Genomic DNA, 16,109 nt, shown 5'->3' with positions numbered 1-16,109 from the left:
ACTGAAAATACCATGGCTTGGGTCAGGCGCACCTTAGTCCTCAAGCTGACATCTTTGCTCTTCAACACTTTAAAAAGGTCTTGTGTAGCAGATTTGCCTAATGCAATACTTAATTTGATTTCTTGACTGCTGCACCCATGAGTGTTGATGGTTGATCCAAGAATGAAGTCCTTGACAACTTCAACCTTTTCTCCAATGATAAGAATGTTGTTTATAGGTCCAATGGTGAGGATTTTTGTTTTCATTACATTGAGATGCCATCCATACCGAAGGCTGTGCTCTTTGATTTTCATCAGAAAAAATTTAAGTCCTCTTCATTTTCAGCAAGTAAGGCTGTATCATCTGCATATCACAGGCTGTTAATGAGTCTTCCTCCAATCCTGATGCCATGTTTTTCTTCATGTAACCCAGATTCTCAGATTATTTATTCACCATACAGGTTGAATAAGTATGGTGAAAGAATACAACCCTTTTGCACACCTTTTTTAATTTTAAACCATTCAGTCTTCCCGTGATCTGTTCGACAATTGCTTCTTGGTCCAGATACAGATTCCTCATGAGCACAATTAAGTGTTCAGGAATACTCATACTTGCCAGTGTTGTCCATAGCTTGTCATGTTCTACTCAATCAAAAGCCTTTGCATAGTCAATAAAGCACAGGTAAACATCTTTCTGATATTCTCTGCTTTCAGCTAAGATCCATCGGACATTAGCAATGATATCCCTCGTCCCACGACCTCTTCTGAATCTCGCTTGAACCTCTGGAATTTCTCTGTCAACGTATGCTTGTAGCCATTTCTGTATTACTTTTAGTAAAATTTTACTCGCATGGGATATCAAAGATATTTTCCGATGATTTCTGCATTCCGTTGGGTCACCTCGCTTTAGAATGGGCACAAATATGGATCTCTTCCAATCAGTTGGTCAGATAGTTGTCTTCCAAATTTCTTGGCAGAGATGAGTGAGTGCCTCCTGTGCCTCCTCACTTTCTTGCAAGATTTCAATGTTTATTCCATCAGTTCCTGGTGTCTTGTTCTTTGCCAATTCCTTCAATGCACCTTGGACTTCCTCCTTCAATAGCACTGGCTCTTGATCATATGCTACCTCTTGAAATGACTGAACATCAACCATTTCCTTCTGGTACAGTGACTCTGTATTCCTTCCATCTTCTTTTGATGCTGTCCGCATCATTCAATAATTTGCCCAGAGAATCCTTCAATAACGAAAGTCGAGGCTTGAGTATTTTCTTCAGTTCCCCCAGCTTTAGAAATGCTGAGTGTGTTCTTCCTTTTGGTTTTACGTCTTAATAAAACATTCATCATTCTGCTTTAGAGGCTTCCAATCTGACTAAACCTAAGAAGTTGTTAAACTAAGAATTTTCACTTGGTGAATGAAACAGGAATTGGTTTAGTGCTGACAGAATGTTTTCCCCCGTGGCAAAAAATTCTTCATGTTTTTGCTTATGTACTTATGTACACATTATGTACTGCGATGCAACTCCAAATATGTCCGTCCTCATGCTGGAGGAATTTCCTAAGATGTTTTTGAGCTCCATAGTCAATGATTGTCAGCACTGTGGTTTCCTTAAGAAATCTGAATAAAACTAATCAATGGTGAAAACAGAAAATTGATTCCAAGGAAACCTGCCAACCTGTGATGATTTCTGATTATACTAACAACCCATTTGGACACCCAGGCACATGTTTTTATCAGTCACAGAATAAATAAATCAACAAACAAACCTACCAGAGTCATAAGCAACATCTGAGTTGCCAGAAAGAGGAGTTTCTGATCTGCCCAAATCATTGTTTACACATGATAAAAATCTCAATTTGTTTATTTCACGTCTTCAAGCATGTTTAATATCTTTATTAAAATCTTTATTTAATATCTTTTTAAAATCATGGACTATTACTTTAATTATTTTAAAACATCAATATATCATTTTATTAGTCCTTGAATTTTTCAAATACAGCCCAGTTACATTTTTTAATTTTAATTTTTTAATTTGAGGTTAAAGGATCGATCCATTTGATATCATTCCAGATCAATTATAGCATTTTTAAAATCATGGACTATTACTCTAATTATTTTAAAACATCAATAAATGTCATTTTATTATTCCTTGAAGTCTTCAAATAAAGTCCAGTTACATTTTTAATTTTTAATTTTTTAATTTGAGGTTAGAGGATCTATTTGATATTATTCCAGATCAATCACAGCCTTATGTTTCCAATCTTAGAAAACGTTTCATTATTTAATTGTCCATAGAAGCATTTTATATCACCTACATGTCATAATAATGTGCTTTCTTTGGGGAGTATAGGTATGTGAAGTGGGCGGAATTGCCAATAAACAAAAGACTTCCTCAAAACCTGGGGAGGTTTCCCAGAAATAAAAGGATCTTTCAGACCTTCCCTAAAGTGCCAGTAATGACAAAAAAGAACTATCATAACCTCTGATAACCAAATTATTCAATTATATTAATTTAGGTACATGGGTCCATTGTGTGTTTATTGATGCCCATATTTTAAAAGTTTGTTTAATGGAGTACATTCCTCAATTGTCCTTAACTTTGTAGTTGAGTTGTTAAAAACCAAGCAGTTTCTGTAAACTATTAAGGTATTAAAGGTAGACAATATCTATCTTATTAGAAGAATAGGGTCACTCACAGTCTCTCCACGTTGTCCAGGGTGTCCGGGCAGTCCATCCTTCCCAGGTGGCCCCTGAAATCACAGATATTGAACATCACATTTCATAAGTATTTCCTAAATTCTTTTACATACTAAATGATGATATTCCCATGTTATCATTAAATGTACTATTTTAATGATCCATTGATTTTATATATATAATATGCACATATATCTCACTAGCCTTACTGTACACTTATAACTGAGGCCAAGAGAAAACTGTAGTACTCTATCTAAACGTTTGACACTTAAATCAATGTATTTCATTTGCAGTCTTGTTTTTAAAAATACAACTGAAAAACTTTTTGTGTTTTCATTTTTACCAAAAATATTAGCTCTTTTGTGCTTGATAAATGAATATTTTCCTTCTTTCTGGTGATCTGTTCTAATTAAGTTCCCTCTGCAGTCAGACTTGGCTAACAAAGAAAGACAGTGTCCTCTAGTGGTAAATTTAGTATCTAACTGGCAAGCATCTGAAAGAAACAAACTTTTCTAAAAACAGTGGCAATTTTGCCCTCAGTTGTTCAAGTAAAGGATACAGTATGCTATATTCAATTTTAGAATCACCAGTATTAGCTTTTACTCCAGTAGGGTTTTTTTTTTTTTTTTTTTTTAACAACAACAACAATTTAACAAAATTTTTCTTAAATATCCTCTTGGAAGCATATGCTTATTGATTACTGAAAAGCAAATCTACTAAGCTATTGCTTTCTGTAAAAGACGCTGTACATGGCATAATTGAAGTAATAAATGAAGCAATTAACTATTTTAAATAAATAACCCTGAGGTTCTCCTATCTTTAAAATACTCAGTAGAAACATACTTTTTCAGAGTGTTGTATGAATAATTCACTCTTTTAAGAAACTTATCAAATATCAAGTTCAAATATGAAAACATGCTTAATAAGTATGTTGTTGTTAAGACTGTCGAGTCAGTTCTGACTCATAGCGAGACTGTGTAGAGTTTCCCAGGTACGGCTGGTGGGTTTGAACTGCTGACTTTTTGGTTAGCAGCCCAGTACTTATCCTACAGTGCCATACCAGGTCTCCTTAATAAGTATGTTGTTGCTGTTAAGTGTGGTCGAGTCAGTTCTGACTATAGCAACTCTGCATAGGGTTTCCAAATAGGGCAGGTTGGTTTGATGTATAGTCAAAAATAGTATCACCTTATTGAACCAATGGGGACAATTATTCACTTTTTAATAATTAAACTTTTAATACAATTGATACATATCTCATTATTCAAGTAAATATACAAAAATATTAGTGAATTGAGCACTAATAAAATTGCATTCCCAGAAAACTTTCTTCCATCTGAGTAAGCCTTTTTCTAGGTTGACTGATTTATTTCAAGAGAAAGGCTTCCTGAAATATCTCAGTACTATCTCAACTGTATAGATATACTTGTCTGTGAAATAAAAAACTCTAACTTAAAACTATTATATTTCTGAAGATCAGTGCTTGCTCAGACATTAAGTCATGCTTCTTTAAACTACCTCAGTGATATGGTGCTATTTTTCCAATTTACAAAACCATACTTTTAAAAATAAGATCACAAAATATTCATGATTGTCACTTAATAATAATGTGTATGATATACCTATGCGTTAGGTACTAGGTGTAAAGTAACATAAGATGTAGTTCAGAGCTCATGTGTGTAGTGAAATACAGAAATGCGGGAAATACCAATAGACTTCCACTGAGAAGAGCACTGGTGGCACAGTAATTAAGTGCTTGTCTGCTAACCAAAAGGTCAACAGTTTGAGACCCCAGTTGTTACAGAGTAGAATGGTGTGGTAGTCTGAGTCTGCTTCTTTCTGTAAAGCTTTACAGGCTTGCCAACCCTATTAGGCAGTTCTACTTTGTCCTGGACATGGCGGAGGGAGTGACAGACTTCTTTTAGATCCAGTATATCAAAAGAGCAATTATAAAACAATTTCTGTGCTTTAACACTATTTTGACATAGATAAGAATAAATGTGTTGCTAATTTGGGCAATAATAGGAGATTTGCCTAAGAACATACAGGATGACAATTGAAGGATCATAAAAATGAATCTGGCTTTCTTTCCATCATAGTACAATGTGTCTCAACTGGTGTGTTTTGCCGTCAGCACAAGCAATTGTACTTGTTTTTTTTTTAACATATCTATAAAGAAAAAGTTAAATATTTCGTTATGTTTGTTTCTGTGAGAAGTATAGATTATACTTTCATTGTAAAATTTTATAATCCTTTAAAACACTGACCTTAGCTATAAATGATGTCACCCTGCAATTAATGCCACATGATTGTAATGCCTTTCTCAGAATGTCTGAGGGAGCAATGTTAGCAGACTACATAAAGATGGGTGTTATCATTATTTTTTTCTTGATTTAAGCATATATTTTAAAGTTAAGCAATTAACCCCAAATAATTTTGATGGCTCAAAACTACTAACCAATAAAATAAAATAGACGAATTACCAAAGACTTTTATGGCATTTATTTTAAAATAATAATTTTATTCATCAAAAGAGGACTCTCCCTTTAATCTAACTGGCAAAGGGCAGCAGACACAAAATCATCTTAATGAGGGTGTGCCAAGACAATTATGAATTAATGTTCAGGATGGTTTTTCCCTTCCCATAAGCATGGATTCTTGACTTTTCCTCTTCTAAAAATAGACTGTAGCTCACTACTGTTGGTTTTTACTCATGGTAACCTCATGTGTGTCAGAGTTAACCTGTGCTCCACAGGGTTTCCAACAGCTTATTTTTTCAAAGTAAGTTTGTGGACTCTACCTGACAACCTCTCAGGTGGAAACCAAGCATGTTAATAATGTATTCATTTAAGAATCCCAGACACACACATATACTGTTTGTTTTCTTTTTCCTGATTACAATTGAAATGAACCAATTTGTTTGAAGGATGAGCTTGGTTCTATCCCTCTACCCCTATTCCTTTCTTCTGTATCAAAGAGTTGAAATCATGCCTTTTATAAATGCCTTAAGGCTGCTTGCCAAAAAAAAAAAAAAAAATTTACAGGTACTTTTGGTTAATGATGCAATGTTTCAGTTGTTAGAGAAGTAGTATATAAAATCACTTTGTTTAGCAGTGAAAGCAAAGCTGCTTAAAAATGTCATGTCTCTCCATGACTGCATATTTCTCAAGTGTAAGCATTTATTATACTTCTAATATCGCTTAGAGATATAATGCATGCATAAGCAATACTTTAAAACATGCTGAAATATACATATCAAAATAGACTGAATATCTCTGAAAAAAATAGGTCAAAATGCTTTCTTGACAATAACATTATATTATATGATGAACTAATTCCTAGAAAGATTTACAGATACAAATGATACAATAATGCTGTTGTTGTTATGTGCCTACCATCAAGTCGGTATCAAACGAAACACTTCCCAGCCCTGGACAAAGCTCACTAGTATTGCTACAACTGAGCCCATTGCTGCTAACACTGTGCTAATAGATCTTGATGCAAGTCTTCTACTTTTTCTCTTACCCTCCTCTTTACCAAACATGGTATCCTTCTTCAAGGACTGGTCCCTCATAATAATATAACCAAAGTATAAGAGATTGAGTCTGGTCATCGTGGCTTCCAAGGAGCACTCTGGCTGTACTTCTTACAACACTGATCTGTTTGTTCTTTTGGTAGTACATGGTACTTTCAATGTTCTCCTCCAACACCATAACTCAAATGCGTCAATTATTCCACGGTCTTCCTTATTCACTGTCCAACTGTTGCATGTAAATGAAGCTATTGAAAACACCCTGGCTTGGGTCAGGTGTACCTTAGTCCTCAAACAGACATCTTTGCTTTTGAATATTTTAAAGAGGTCTTGTACAACTTATTTGCGTACTGCAATATGTCGTTTTATTTCTTGACTGCTGCTTCCCCAAGGGTTCATGGTTGACCCAAGTAAAATGAAGTCTTAGACAACTTCAATCTTTTTTCCGTTTATATGGTGGTGGTGATAATGTGCCGTCGAGTTGGTTCCGACTCATAGAGACCCTGTACAGCGTTTCTGAGGCTGTAAATCTTTACGGGAGCAGAAAGCCTCATCTTTCTCCCACAGGACAGCTGATAGTTTTGAACTTCTGACCTTGCGATTTGCAGCCCGATTCGTAATCACTACACTACCAGAGCTCCTTATGGATGGTGTTTATTGGTCCAATGGTAACAGTTTTTGTTTTCTTTACACTGAGGTGCAACCCATAGCAAAGGATGTTATCTTTGATCTTTATAAATATTTCAAGTCCTCTTAGCTTTCAACAAGCAAGGTTGTAACATGTGCATATTGCAGGTTGTTAATGAGTCTTCCTCCATTCATCATCATGATGCCATGTTTTTCTTCACGTAATCTAGCTTCTTAAAATTTTTGTTCAGCATACAGATTGCATAAGTATGGTGACAGAATACAACACTGCTAAACAAAGTGATTTTTATACACTATTTTTCTTACAAATGAAACATTGTATCATTAACCAAAAGTACTTGGCATTTTGGTCTTTTCATTCTTTCTTGTGTTCTTAATGACTTTTTGCTTTCTTCATGTATCATGTTCTTGATGTCCTCCCACAACTCTTCTGGTCTTCCGTCTTTAGTGTTTAATGTATCAAATCTGTTCTTCAGATGATCTCTAAATTCAGGTGGGATATATTCAAGGTCACATTTTGGTTCTCATGGACTTGTTTTAATTTTTTTTAGCTTCAGGCTGTATTTGCATATTAGCAATTGATGGTCTGATCCACAGTCTGCCCCTGGCCTTGCTTTGGTTGATGGTACAGAGTTTTCCACCATCTTTCCAGAGATGTAGTCAATTTGGTTTCTGTGCATTCCATCTGGTGAGGTCCATGTGTATAATTGCCTTTTATGGTTTTTAAAAAAGGTATTTGCAATGAACAAACCATTGGTCTTTCAAAATTTTATCATGTGCTCTCCAGCATCATTTCTATCACTAAGGCCATATTCTCCAACCACTGATCCTTCCTCTTTGTTTCCAACCTATGCCTTCCAATTGCCAGTAATTATCAATACATCTTGATTACATGTTTGATTAATTTCAGATTGAAGAAGTTAGTAGACTTCTTCTATTTCATCATCACTGACTTTAGTGGTTGGTTCATAAGTTTGAATAATAGTGGTAATAACTGGTCTTCCTTTGGTGGTGGTGGTTTTGTGCCGTGGAGTCAGCTCCGACTCATAGCAACCCTGTACAGGGTTTCTGAGGCTATAAATCTTTATGGGAGCAGAAAGCCTCATCTTTCTCCTGCGGAACAGCTGGTAGTTTTGAACTGCTGACCTTGCAGTTCACAGCCTGTGACCACTACACTATTTCATCATCACTGGCTTTAGTTGTTGGTTCATAAGTTTGAATAATAGTGGTAATAACTGGTCTTCCTTTAGGCTTATGTATATTTTCCTATCACAAAGAGCATTGTACTTCAAAACAGATCTTGATATGCTATTTTTGATGATGAATGTGACTCCACTCATCTTCAATTTGAAATTCCCAGTATAATAAACCATGTGATTGCCAGATTAAAATTGCCAATACCAGTCCATTTCAGCTCACTAATGCCTAGGATATAGATGTTTATGTGTTCCATTTCATTTTTTATAATTTCCAATTTTCCTAGATTCATACTTTTTGTACATTTCAAGTTCTGATTATTAATGGATGTTTACAGCTGTTTATCTTCATTTTCTGTTGTGGTCCATCAGCAAATGAAGGTCCCGAGGGCTTTGCTCTATTTGAATCATCACAGTCAACTCTACTTTGAGGAGGTAACTCTTTCCCAGTCACATTTTTACGGCCTCCAACCCTAGGGTCTGATTTTCCAGCACTATATCTCACAGCATTCTGGTGTTCTACATTAAGTTTCAATATTCAATAATCTGGTGCTGACAATATTCCACTGCTATTCATAAGGTTTCCATTGACTAAATACTCGGAAATAGTCCATCTCTCCTTTTTCCTATTCTGTCTATCTGGAAGCTCAGCTGAAACCTGTCTATTGTGGGTGATCTTTCTGGTATTTAAATACTCATGGCATACCTTCCATAATCACACCAACATACAAGCCATCACAGTACAACAAAATGACAGATGAGTGGTGGACAATAATTCTATAGTTGTAGATATCATTGGATGTAGATATACTGTTAAACATTAATATATGAACATGGTATACATGGTTTTAAAATATGCATGACAATGTTTATGAAAAATTGTTCAGTGTATAATAATTATTAGAACTGTATTTTCACATGTATGTCTGCCAAACTTTTCACAGATAGATATAATGTGTATTTGGAACACAACTGATATAATGGATGGAAACATTATACACAGTGTCAATATTAGAGTTCTGGTGTGACTCTATAAAATAAGTACTGGACTGATAACTGCAAGGCCAGAGGTTCAAATCCACCAGTTGCTACTCCAAAATCCTATACACAATCTCTATGAGTCAGAACCTATTCAACGTCACTTAATTACAACACTATCAATATTATATCTTATACTGCTACTTGCATGCATATGTTTAGCACTGTAATGTATATATGGATGTTTTATTGATATTTTTTACAGTAATAATGTTAAACAGATTAGTGTTAAAATTCTACTTTAAGCACTATATTTAATGAAATTGCCTCAATATTTACTAAAATCAGCATTTCAGCTACACAATGAGACTCAAGTAATTCACGATAAGAATCCATTTTTAAAAATGGATAAAATAAAGCTACATTTGAAACATTTAAAATCAATAAAAAATAGCAAATGTACTTTTTTAGTGGAAAATTATTTTAAAGAGATTTTTAAATATAATTCAACCAGAAATAAATATTTAATAAAATTTTGGCATATTAAGCTTTTTCTGAACTGTTCCTTTTGGAAATTTTTCATTAAATCAAATTTAAAATTATTTAAAATTAGACTAGGCAAATTTTGGAACAGTGACATGGGTTAAAATTTTAAACTAATGTGCTCATTCAGGAGCATGATGTTGTGGTTATTCAAAGATTTCAGTTCAGAATTAGTTTAAAAGGTTCAGTTAAAAAAATGTATTGTCAATGTACTTCTTGAAAAAAATATAAAGGATGGGAATAAAAACAATAATAAAAATAATAGCAGTGATTAACCAGAAATTATAGGAAAACATTCAATTCATATAATAATTTACTCAAAATCTCAACTACACTTAGTTTCCTGAAAAATAGAATATATTCAAATTGTGTTGTTTTTTTTTAATTTTCTGCCAAAATTATCTAGACCTTTGCTACTCATAGTGTGGCCCATAAGGACCAGTATAGCATTGGCATCATTCCTAGAAAGTTGATAGTAAGTAATGTTAAGTCTTGGGACCTACTCAGGCCCACTGAATCAAATTTTACATTTTAAGCAAGATATCATTTAAAATTTGGGTAGCATTGTCTAGTCAAGACTAGATTAGTAGTTTAAATCTTCAGCATGCTTCAAAACACCTGGATGGTATTTCAAAACATTGATTAGTTTCTGATTTGATAAGGGAAGGAAATGAAGTACAGAAGAATGCATTACAAGTACTCCTCCAAGTGATACTAATTCTAATGGTGGTGACTGTTGTTAAGTGCTGTTGAGTTGTTTCTAACTCATAGTGACCCTGTATAGGGTCTTTGAGGAGCGACTGCTAAGCTTGAACCACTGACCTTGCAGTTCAAACCAACTCTGTGGTCCAGTGCATTAACCCACAAATTTTGAGAACCACTGACCTAGATGTGATGGTGGCTGTGTGCCGTGGAGTCGGACTGACCTAGATAGGTTGACTCTAATGCAAGAAATGGACTAGGTTGCAAACTAATTAAAACAACTGCACATGACCTATCTTTGTCTCTGTGAATGTTTAAGCATGAAATAAAGATTTTTAATAAACTTTTGTGAAGCTATTTGATGAAAATATTCAAGAGTATTATTCTAAGTAAAATTTATGAAAGGGAAATGATTAAAAAAAAATTTAAGTACATATTCAAAAAAGAACACAACGTAGTAACAAGAGTAAAAAATAAAAAAAGTCGTAGGAGCTCTGGTAACATACAAGTCGAGCTGCTAACCTGAAGGTCAGCAGTTCAAAACTACCAGCTGTTCTGTCGGAGAAAGTTGAGGTTTTCTGTTCCCATAAAGAATTTTAGCCTCTGAAACCCTCAGCAAGCTCTCTGTGAGTCAGAACTGACTGCATGGCACAGCACCACCACCAATTTCATTATCAGTCTGTTGGAACTTTTTACTTTTACTTTGTTGTGCTTTTTCTCAGATTCTGTTGAGTTGATTCTGACTCACAGTGACCTCAAATAGGCAAGAGCAGGACTGTGCTCCGTAGGGTTACCAATAGCTGATTTTTTTGGAAGTAGATGCCAGGCATTTCTTCCAAGGCATTTCTGGATATATTCCAACTTTCTACATTTTGGTTAGCAGCCAAGCTCATTGGTATTAAGGAGCCCTGATGGTATAGTGGTGACATTGCTCAGATGTTAATCAAAAGATTGGAATTTGGAGCCCAACTGCTACTCTGTGGGATAAAGATGTGGTAGCTTGCGTCTGTAAAGATTTACAACATTGGAAAACCTACGGGGCTGTTCTACTCTGTCCTATGTTCTTGTTAAATGCTGTTAAGTTGGTTCCAACTCATAGCGACTCTCTATAGGGTTTCTGAGGAGTGGTTGGTGAGCTTGAGCCACCAGTCTTGCATTTCAAACTGACCTTGTAGTCCAGTGCTTATCTTACAGTGCCACACCAGGTCCTATAGAGTTGCTATAAATAGAAAATGGCTCAACAGCAGTGGGTGTATTTGATTAACAAGTATTAATGCCATAAATAATAATAATAGAAGAGGAATAACTGAGTGTATTATATTCATGTTGTTCTAATTTAATATACTTTGAAATAATATTTAATATGATTAATTATATTCAACAATAAATGATGAAGAATATAAATGGAAAATATCTATATTATTTTTAATTTCGATTTCATGTCCATAGAGATTCCTTTATTATTTGTATCTAGAAATTATTTTAAATTATAGGTATGACTCTCATAAATTTGGAAAAGACTGAAAATGAAGAAAGCAGAAACTATGACACTTACCGGAGGACCTTTTGGCCCAGGGAATCCAACTGGACCCTGTGGTCCTTGAGGTCCCTGAAAATAAAGAACAGTGGGGCACATTTCAGAATATGCCTTATCAGATACATATCCATACATTACAGTTTGATAAAATACAATGTGGCACACACCTTCAACACTATAAAAACAAACAAGATTATTGATGTTAATTGAAAGCAAAATATCATTTTTCTCACTATTTATTTCAACCCCAAACCTCAAGAAACTAAAAATTATTTTTAAATTAATTTTATAAGTGATTTGGTCACACAGAAATAAAAGGAAAGATAAAAATATGAGACCATTTCAAAAAGATCATAGAAAAGATTTTTAACGAATCATTTTAAAATGTACTTATTTTAAGAGGATGTGAATATCTAATTTTACTCAAGTACAAATTTATTTTGTAGATAATATGAAAAGGGCCTTATAATACAATTATCCTCATTAACATTTTGTCCAAATACGCATTTATAATATTACTATTGATCTGATGCATAATTAATTATATTATTCAGCTCTCATATTTACACATATTTAAAGTGCATAAAGCATGCTTATTGCAATGCAATATCTATGTTAGTGAAAAAGAAATGATTGATTATAGTCCTTTATGAACAAAGTAAACAATTTTTAAAGGAAGAGATATAAATTAGAAGATAATGCAAATAAAATATCTTAACACAATTTTGGTAATATTTACTTACTTTTAATTAATAATGAGTTTTACTGAAGTAGATTTTTAAAAGAATGCACTCCTTTATACTTATGAATTTAGGCTTCACAAAGGAAATTTCATGCCCATACTTTAGCAAAGTCTAGTTCAGAAATGAACATTCATTATTGCTCTTATTGGCATCTTATCTTAAAACTTAAAATAAGACACTTCAAAACTAGAGGTAATGTGCAGGAAAAAATAGATAACACACGAAGTTAACAAAAACAATGGAGCATTTTCAGAAATTCATTAATTTTGATTTTGTCACATAGCCATGAAACTGTGATTCTTAAACATTTAGCATAATAACAAGACAATAACAAAAATAAAAAACAACTTCTTTAGAATATGGCAGCAATTTATTATTATTTTTTTTTCTCAAAGCTTCATTTCTTAGCTTTCTAAATTTTGTTGCTTTTCAAAGATGTAAATTAATACATAAAGGCAGAAAAATTTTAAATCTTTTTAAATTGTTTAATTTAAATAACTTTTAAAAAACAGTTAAAATTTTAACTTCAGAGGAAAAAAATGTATGTCTTTCTTTATAAAATTTCACAGAAAAATGTTCATGTTTTCTTTATATTAATCTAATATAAAGACAAACCTGCCTGGTTTTCAAGCCAGGCAGGAAGTACATAATGACACACTATAAACAGTGTGTTTGAGTCCTAATTTAGGTTATTGTTAAGTGCCTTGAGTCGGTTCTGACTCACAGAGACACCATATAGGCTTTCTGAGGAGCAGCGGTAGGTTTGAACTGCCAACCTATGGCTCGAAGTCCAGTGCTGATTTTACAGCACCACACCATGACAGTGAGGTAAAATACTAGGCTTAGTTAGGGGGTTTTGGAATCCTGGTGTGATGCGGCAACAAAATACACTGGACTGCAAAGTCGGTTTGAATGACTTCTCAGAAACCCTATACAGGGTCACCATGAGTCAGAACCAACTCGATGGCACTTTACAAAAACACTACGGTATGACAGTTTGTGCTTAACTATGAGCCTTGAAACTTCTCTAATTAAATGTTTATTCTTGTTTATATCTTCCTATCTAACATACGTGTCATAGACACACACTTAAGTTACTCATTTTTCCTTACCCAAAATAATAATAATAATAATATGTATGTATATACACACACATATAAGGAGCTCTGGTAGTGTAATGGTTATGAATAAGGATGCTTACCTCAAGGTCAGCAATTTGAAACTATCAGTTGTTCTGCGGGAGAAAGATGAGGCTTTCTGCTCTGGTAAAGTTTTACAGCCTTGCAAAGGGTCAGTGTAAGTAGAAACTGACTCCATGGCACGTAACCACTAATTAACATATGCATATAAACTCTTCCTCAGATTTGTTATACATCAAAGTGTTTGTTTTACTTTTTCTAAAATGTCTAATATGAGTTCTGAAATTAATATATAAATGTATTATAATATATAGAAGTATAATACTGAAAGTTTTTATAAAATATTAAACAATGAGTCTAATTTAGTTCTTGGAAATGAAGACCTTTATTTAAAACATTCTTGTAAGATGATAGCATTAAAATTATCTGGCTACAAAAATGCTGTATTTTGCCAAATAAGCCTAAAAAAAGTCATGCTTGCTCATCTGTATTTAGCATTATTTTATATCAATTGAAAATCAATTTACTAAATAGTTTTTCTAGTTACTGGAATAGATGTTTTATCTTGATTTGAATGCGTATTGATTGTGGTTTAATGGCTACTGGTAGCTTGCATTTCACCAGCATAATGCTCTTGCCTGCTTCTTGAACAAAATACTTATGCATATGGGAAGCAAAAGGAAAGGATGAGAGAGCATAGGTATGTTTTAAAAAAAATGTTTTGGCTTGGATATACGAGTTGTATTTCAGGCCAGTTTTTCACTCTATTCTTAATAAAAATAATAATACATAGCCAATTAAGCATTTTCTTCAGAAGAGTAAATTAAAATAGGATTTTTTTTTCAACTGTAGCCAGGACTGAGGATGATTGTATACACATAGTTGCAGACAGATGCATGTTTACCCAACAATTTAAAAGTTGCATAATTTTTGTTTTACTTTACATGGTCGTATCATACTTACTCTTTCACCAGGAGGTCCAGGGGGACCATCACCACCTGAGGTACCCTATCAACAGCAAAAGGAAAAAGAAAAGAAGTATCAGATTTGATTCATTTTCACACACTCCTTTATATGGGAGAAGGAAGTTACAGTAAAGCCCAGAATGGAATAAGTGCTGACAATACCTTTGGACCAGGTTTACCAGTGGGACCTCTTGCACCTCTTGAACCTCGGGGGCCCTACATATGAGAACAAAAGATGAGGTTGATCTAGTGTTAAGCAAATGCAAGGTATAGAATCAATTTTTATATTTGAAAAAAACTGTTGAATTACTATATCCAATATAAAAAATATGAATCATTATTTTAAATCAAGGCACCCACCGTTGGACCACGCTGACCCCGGGGGCCTGGTTTGCCAGCTACACCCTGCCAGAGAAAATTCAAACAGTTTCAGTATGCAATATTATTACAGTAAATGAGAGGTTTGATGCTGAGATATGGGAATTCATGCAAAAGTATCTGTATTAGATAGTCTAGAATAATATACATATATATCATACCCTGGCACCTTTCTCTCCATTAGCACCTGGGAACCCAGGAAATCCAGTGGAACCCTACAATAATGATGATGATGAAAATAAATATAAGGCAATTAACAGTTTCAGTGACAATCTATAATTCTTCTGAAATAGTGATCCAGACCAAATTGGTAATATTTAAATCAAAAATATAATTTTTAATTGTTACCATGCAAACTTGATTCATGTATTCAAAACAAACTTACCATGACACTGGAAATCCTGAAAGCATTGGAAGGCATGAGTTGATAAAACATATTTTAGTTTTCAATTTTAAAAATAAAATAATCAAATGTTATCATTTATCCTATTATTATTGCTTAATGATAGTTGTGTCAGTTCTGTCTCAAAGAGATCCTGTACAAGGTTCCTGAGGAGTGGCTGGTGGATTTGAACTGCCGACCTTGGAATTTAAACCAACCTTGCAGTCTAGTGCTTATCCTTCAGGGCCACAATTAGAAATTAGTACTTAAATAATATTTTGTGTAGACATTTATTTTTTTTTTTTTACTATAATTACATATTTGTTGTTATGTGCAGTTCAGTTGGTTGCAACTCATAGGACTCTGCATAAGGTTTCCTAGGAGCAACTGGTGAGTTTGAACCACTGACCCTGCAGTTCAAACCTATCCTGTGATCGAGCGCTTATCATACAGTGCCACACCAGGTCTCCATAATTACATATAGCTGCTTAAATAAACTTCTATTTTTTTGAAGCATAAAAAATCAAATATTAAAATCAAAATCTCAGAAAATGTTTTATCAAAATTAACATTATTGTATTTGTATATTAATCTTTTTTATAGAATCGGGCTGCGAACCTTAAGGTCAGCGGTTCGAAACTACCAGCCGCTCCGCGGGAGAAAGATGAGGCTTTCTACTCCCATAAAGATTTACAC

At 33.9% G+C, this 16,109-nt stretch overlaps 1 protein-coding gene across 4 annotated transcripts in view; it reads right to left on the bottom strand.

Moving 5' to 3' along the window:
* The window catches only part of COL11A1 (collagen, type XI, alpha 1), a 357,092-nt gene that overhangs the window by 127,370 nt on the left and 213,613 nt on the right, over positions 1 to 16,109 (bottom strand). For all 4 annotated transcript variants that reach the window (XM_006830900.1, XM_006830902.1, XM_006830899.1 and 1 more), the window contains 6 exons: positions 15,193 to 15,246; positions 15,014 to 15,058; positions 14,816 to 14,869; positions 14,652 to 14,696; positions 11,825 to 11,878; positions 2,673 to 2,726 (listed from right to left, as the gene is read on the bottom strand). In XM_006830900.1, the coding sequence (XP_006830963.1) occupies positions 2,673 to 2,726; positions 11,825 to 11,878; positions 14,652 to 14,696; positions 14,816 to 14,869; positions 15,014 to 15,058; positions 15,193 to 15,246 (306 nt within the window). The remainder of the gene's footprint in view (positions 1 to 2,672; positions 2,727 to 11,824; positions 11,879 to 14,651; positions 14,697 to 14,815; positions 14,870 to 15,013; positions 15,059 to 15,192; positions 15,247 to 16,109) is intronic.

Source organism: Chrysochloris asiatica, unplaced genomic scaffold (assembly GCF_000296735.1).
Source record: "Chrysochloris asiatica unplaced genomic scaffold, ChrAsi1.0 scaffold00002, whole genome shotgun sequence".
NCBI lineage: Eukaryota > Metazoa > Chordata > Mammalia > Afrosoricida > Chrysochloridae > Chrysochloris > Chrysochloris asiatica.
The sequence above is the reverse complement of the archived record's forward strand: the minus strand, read 5'-3'. Positions and strand labels throughout refer to the sequence as shown.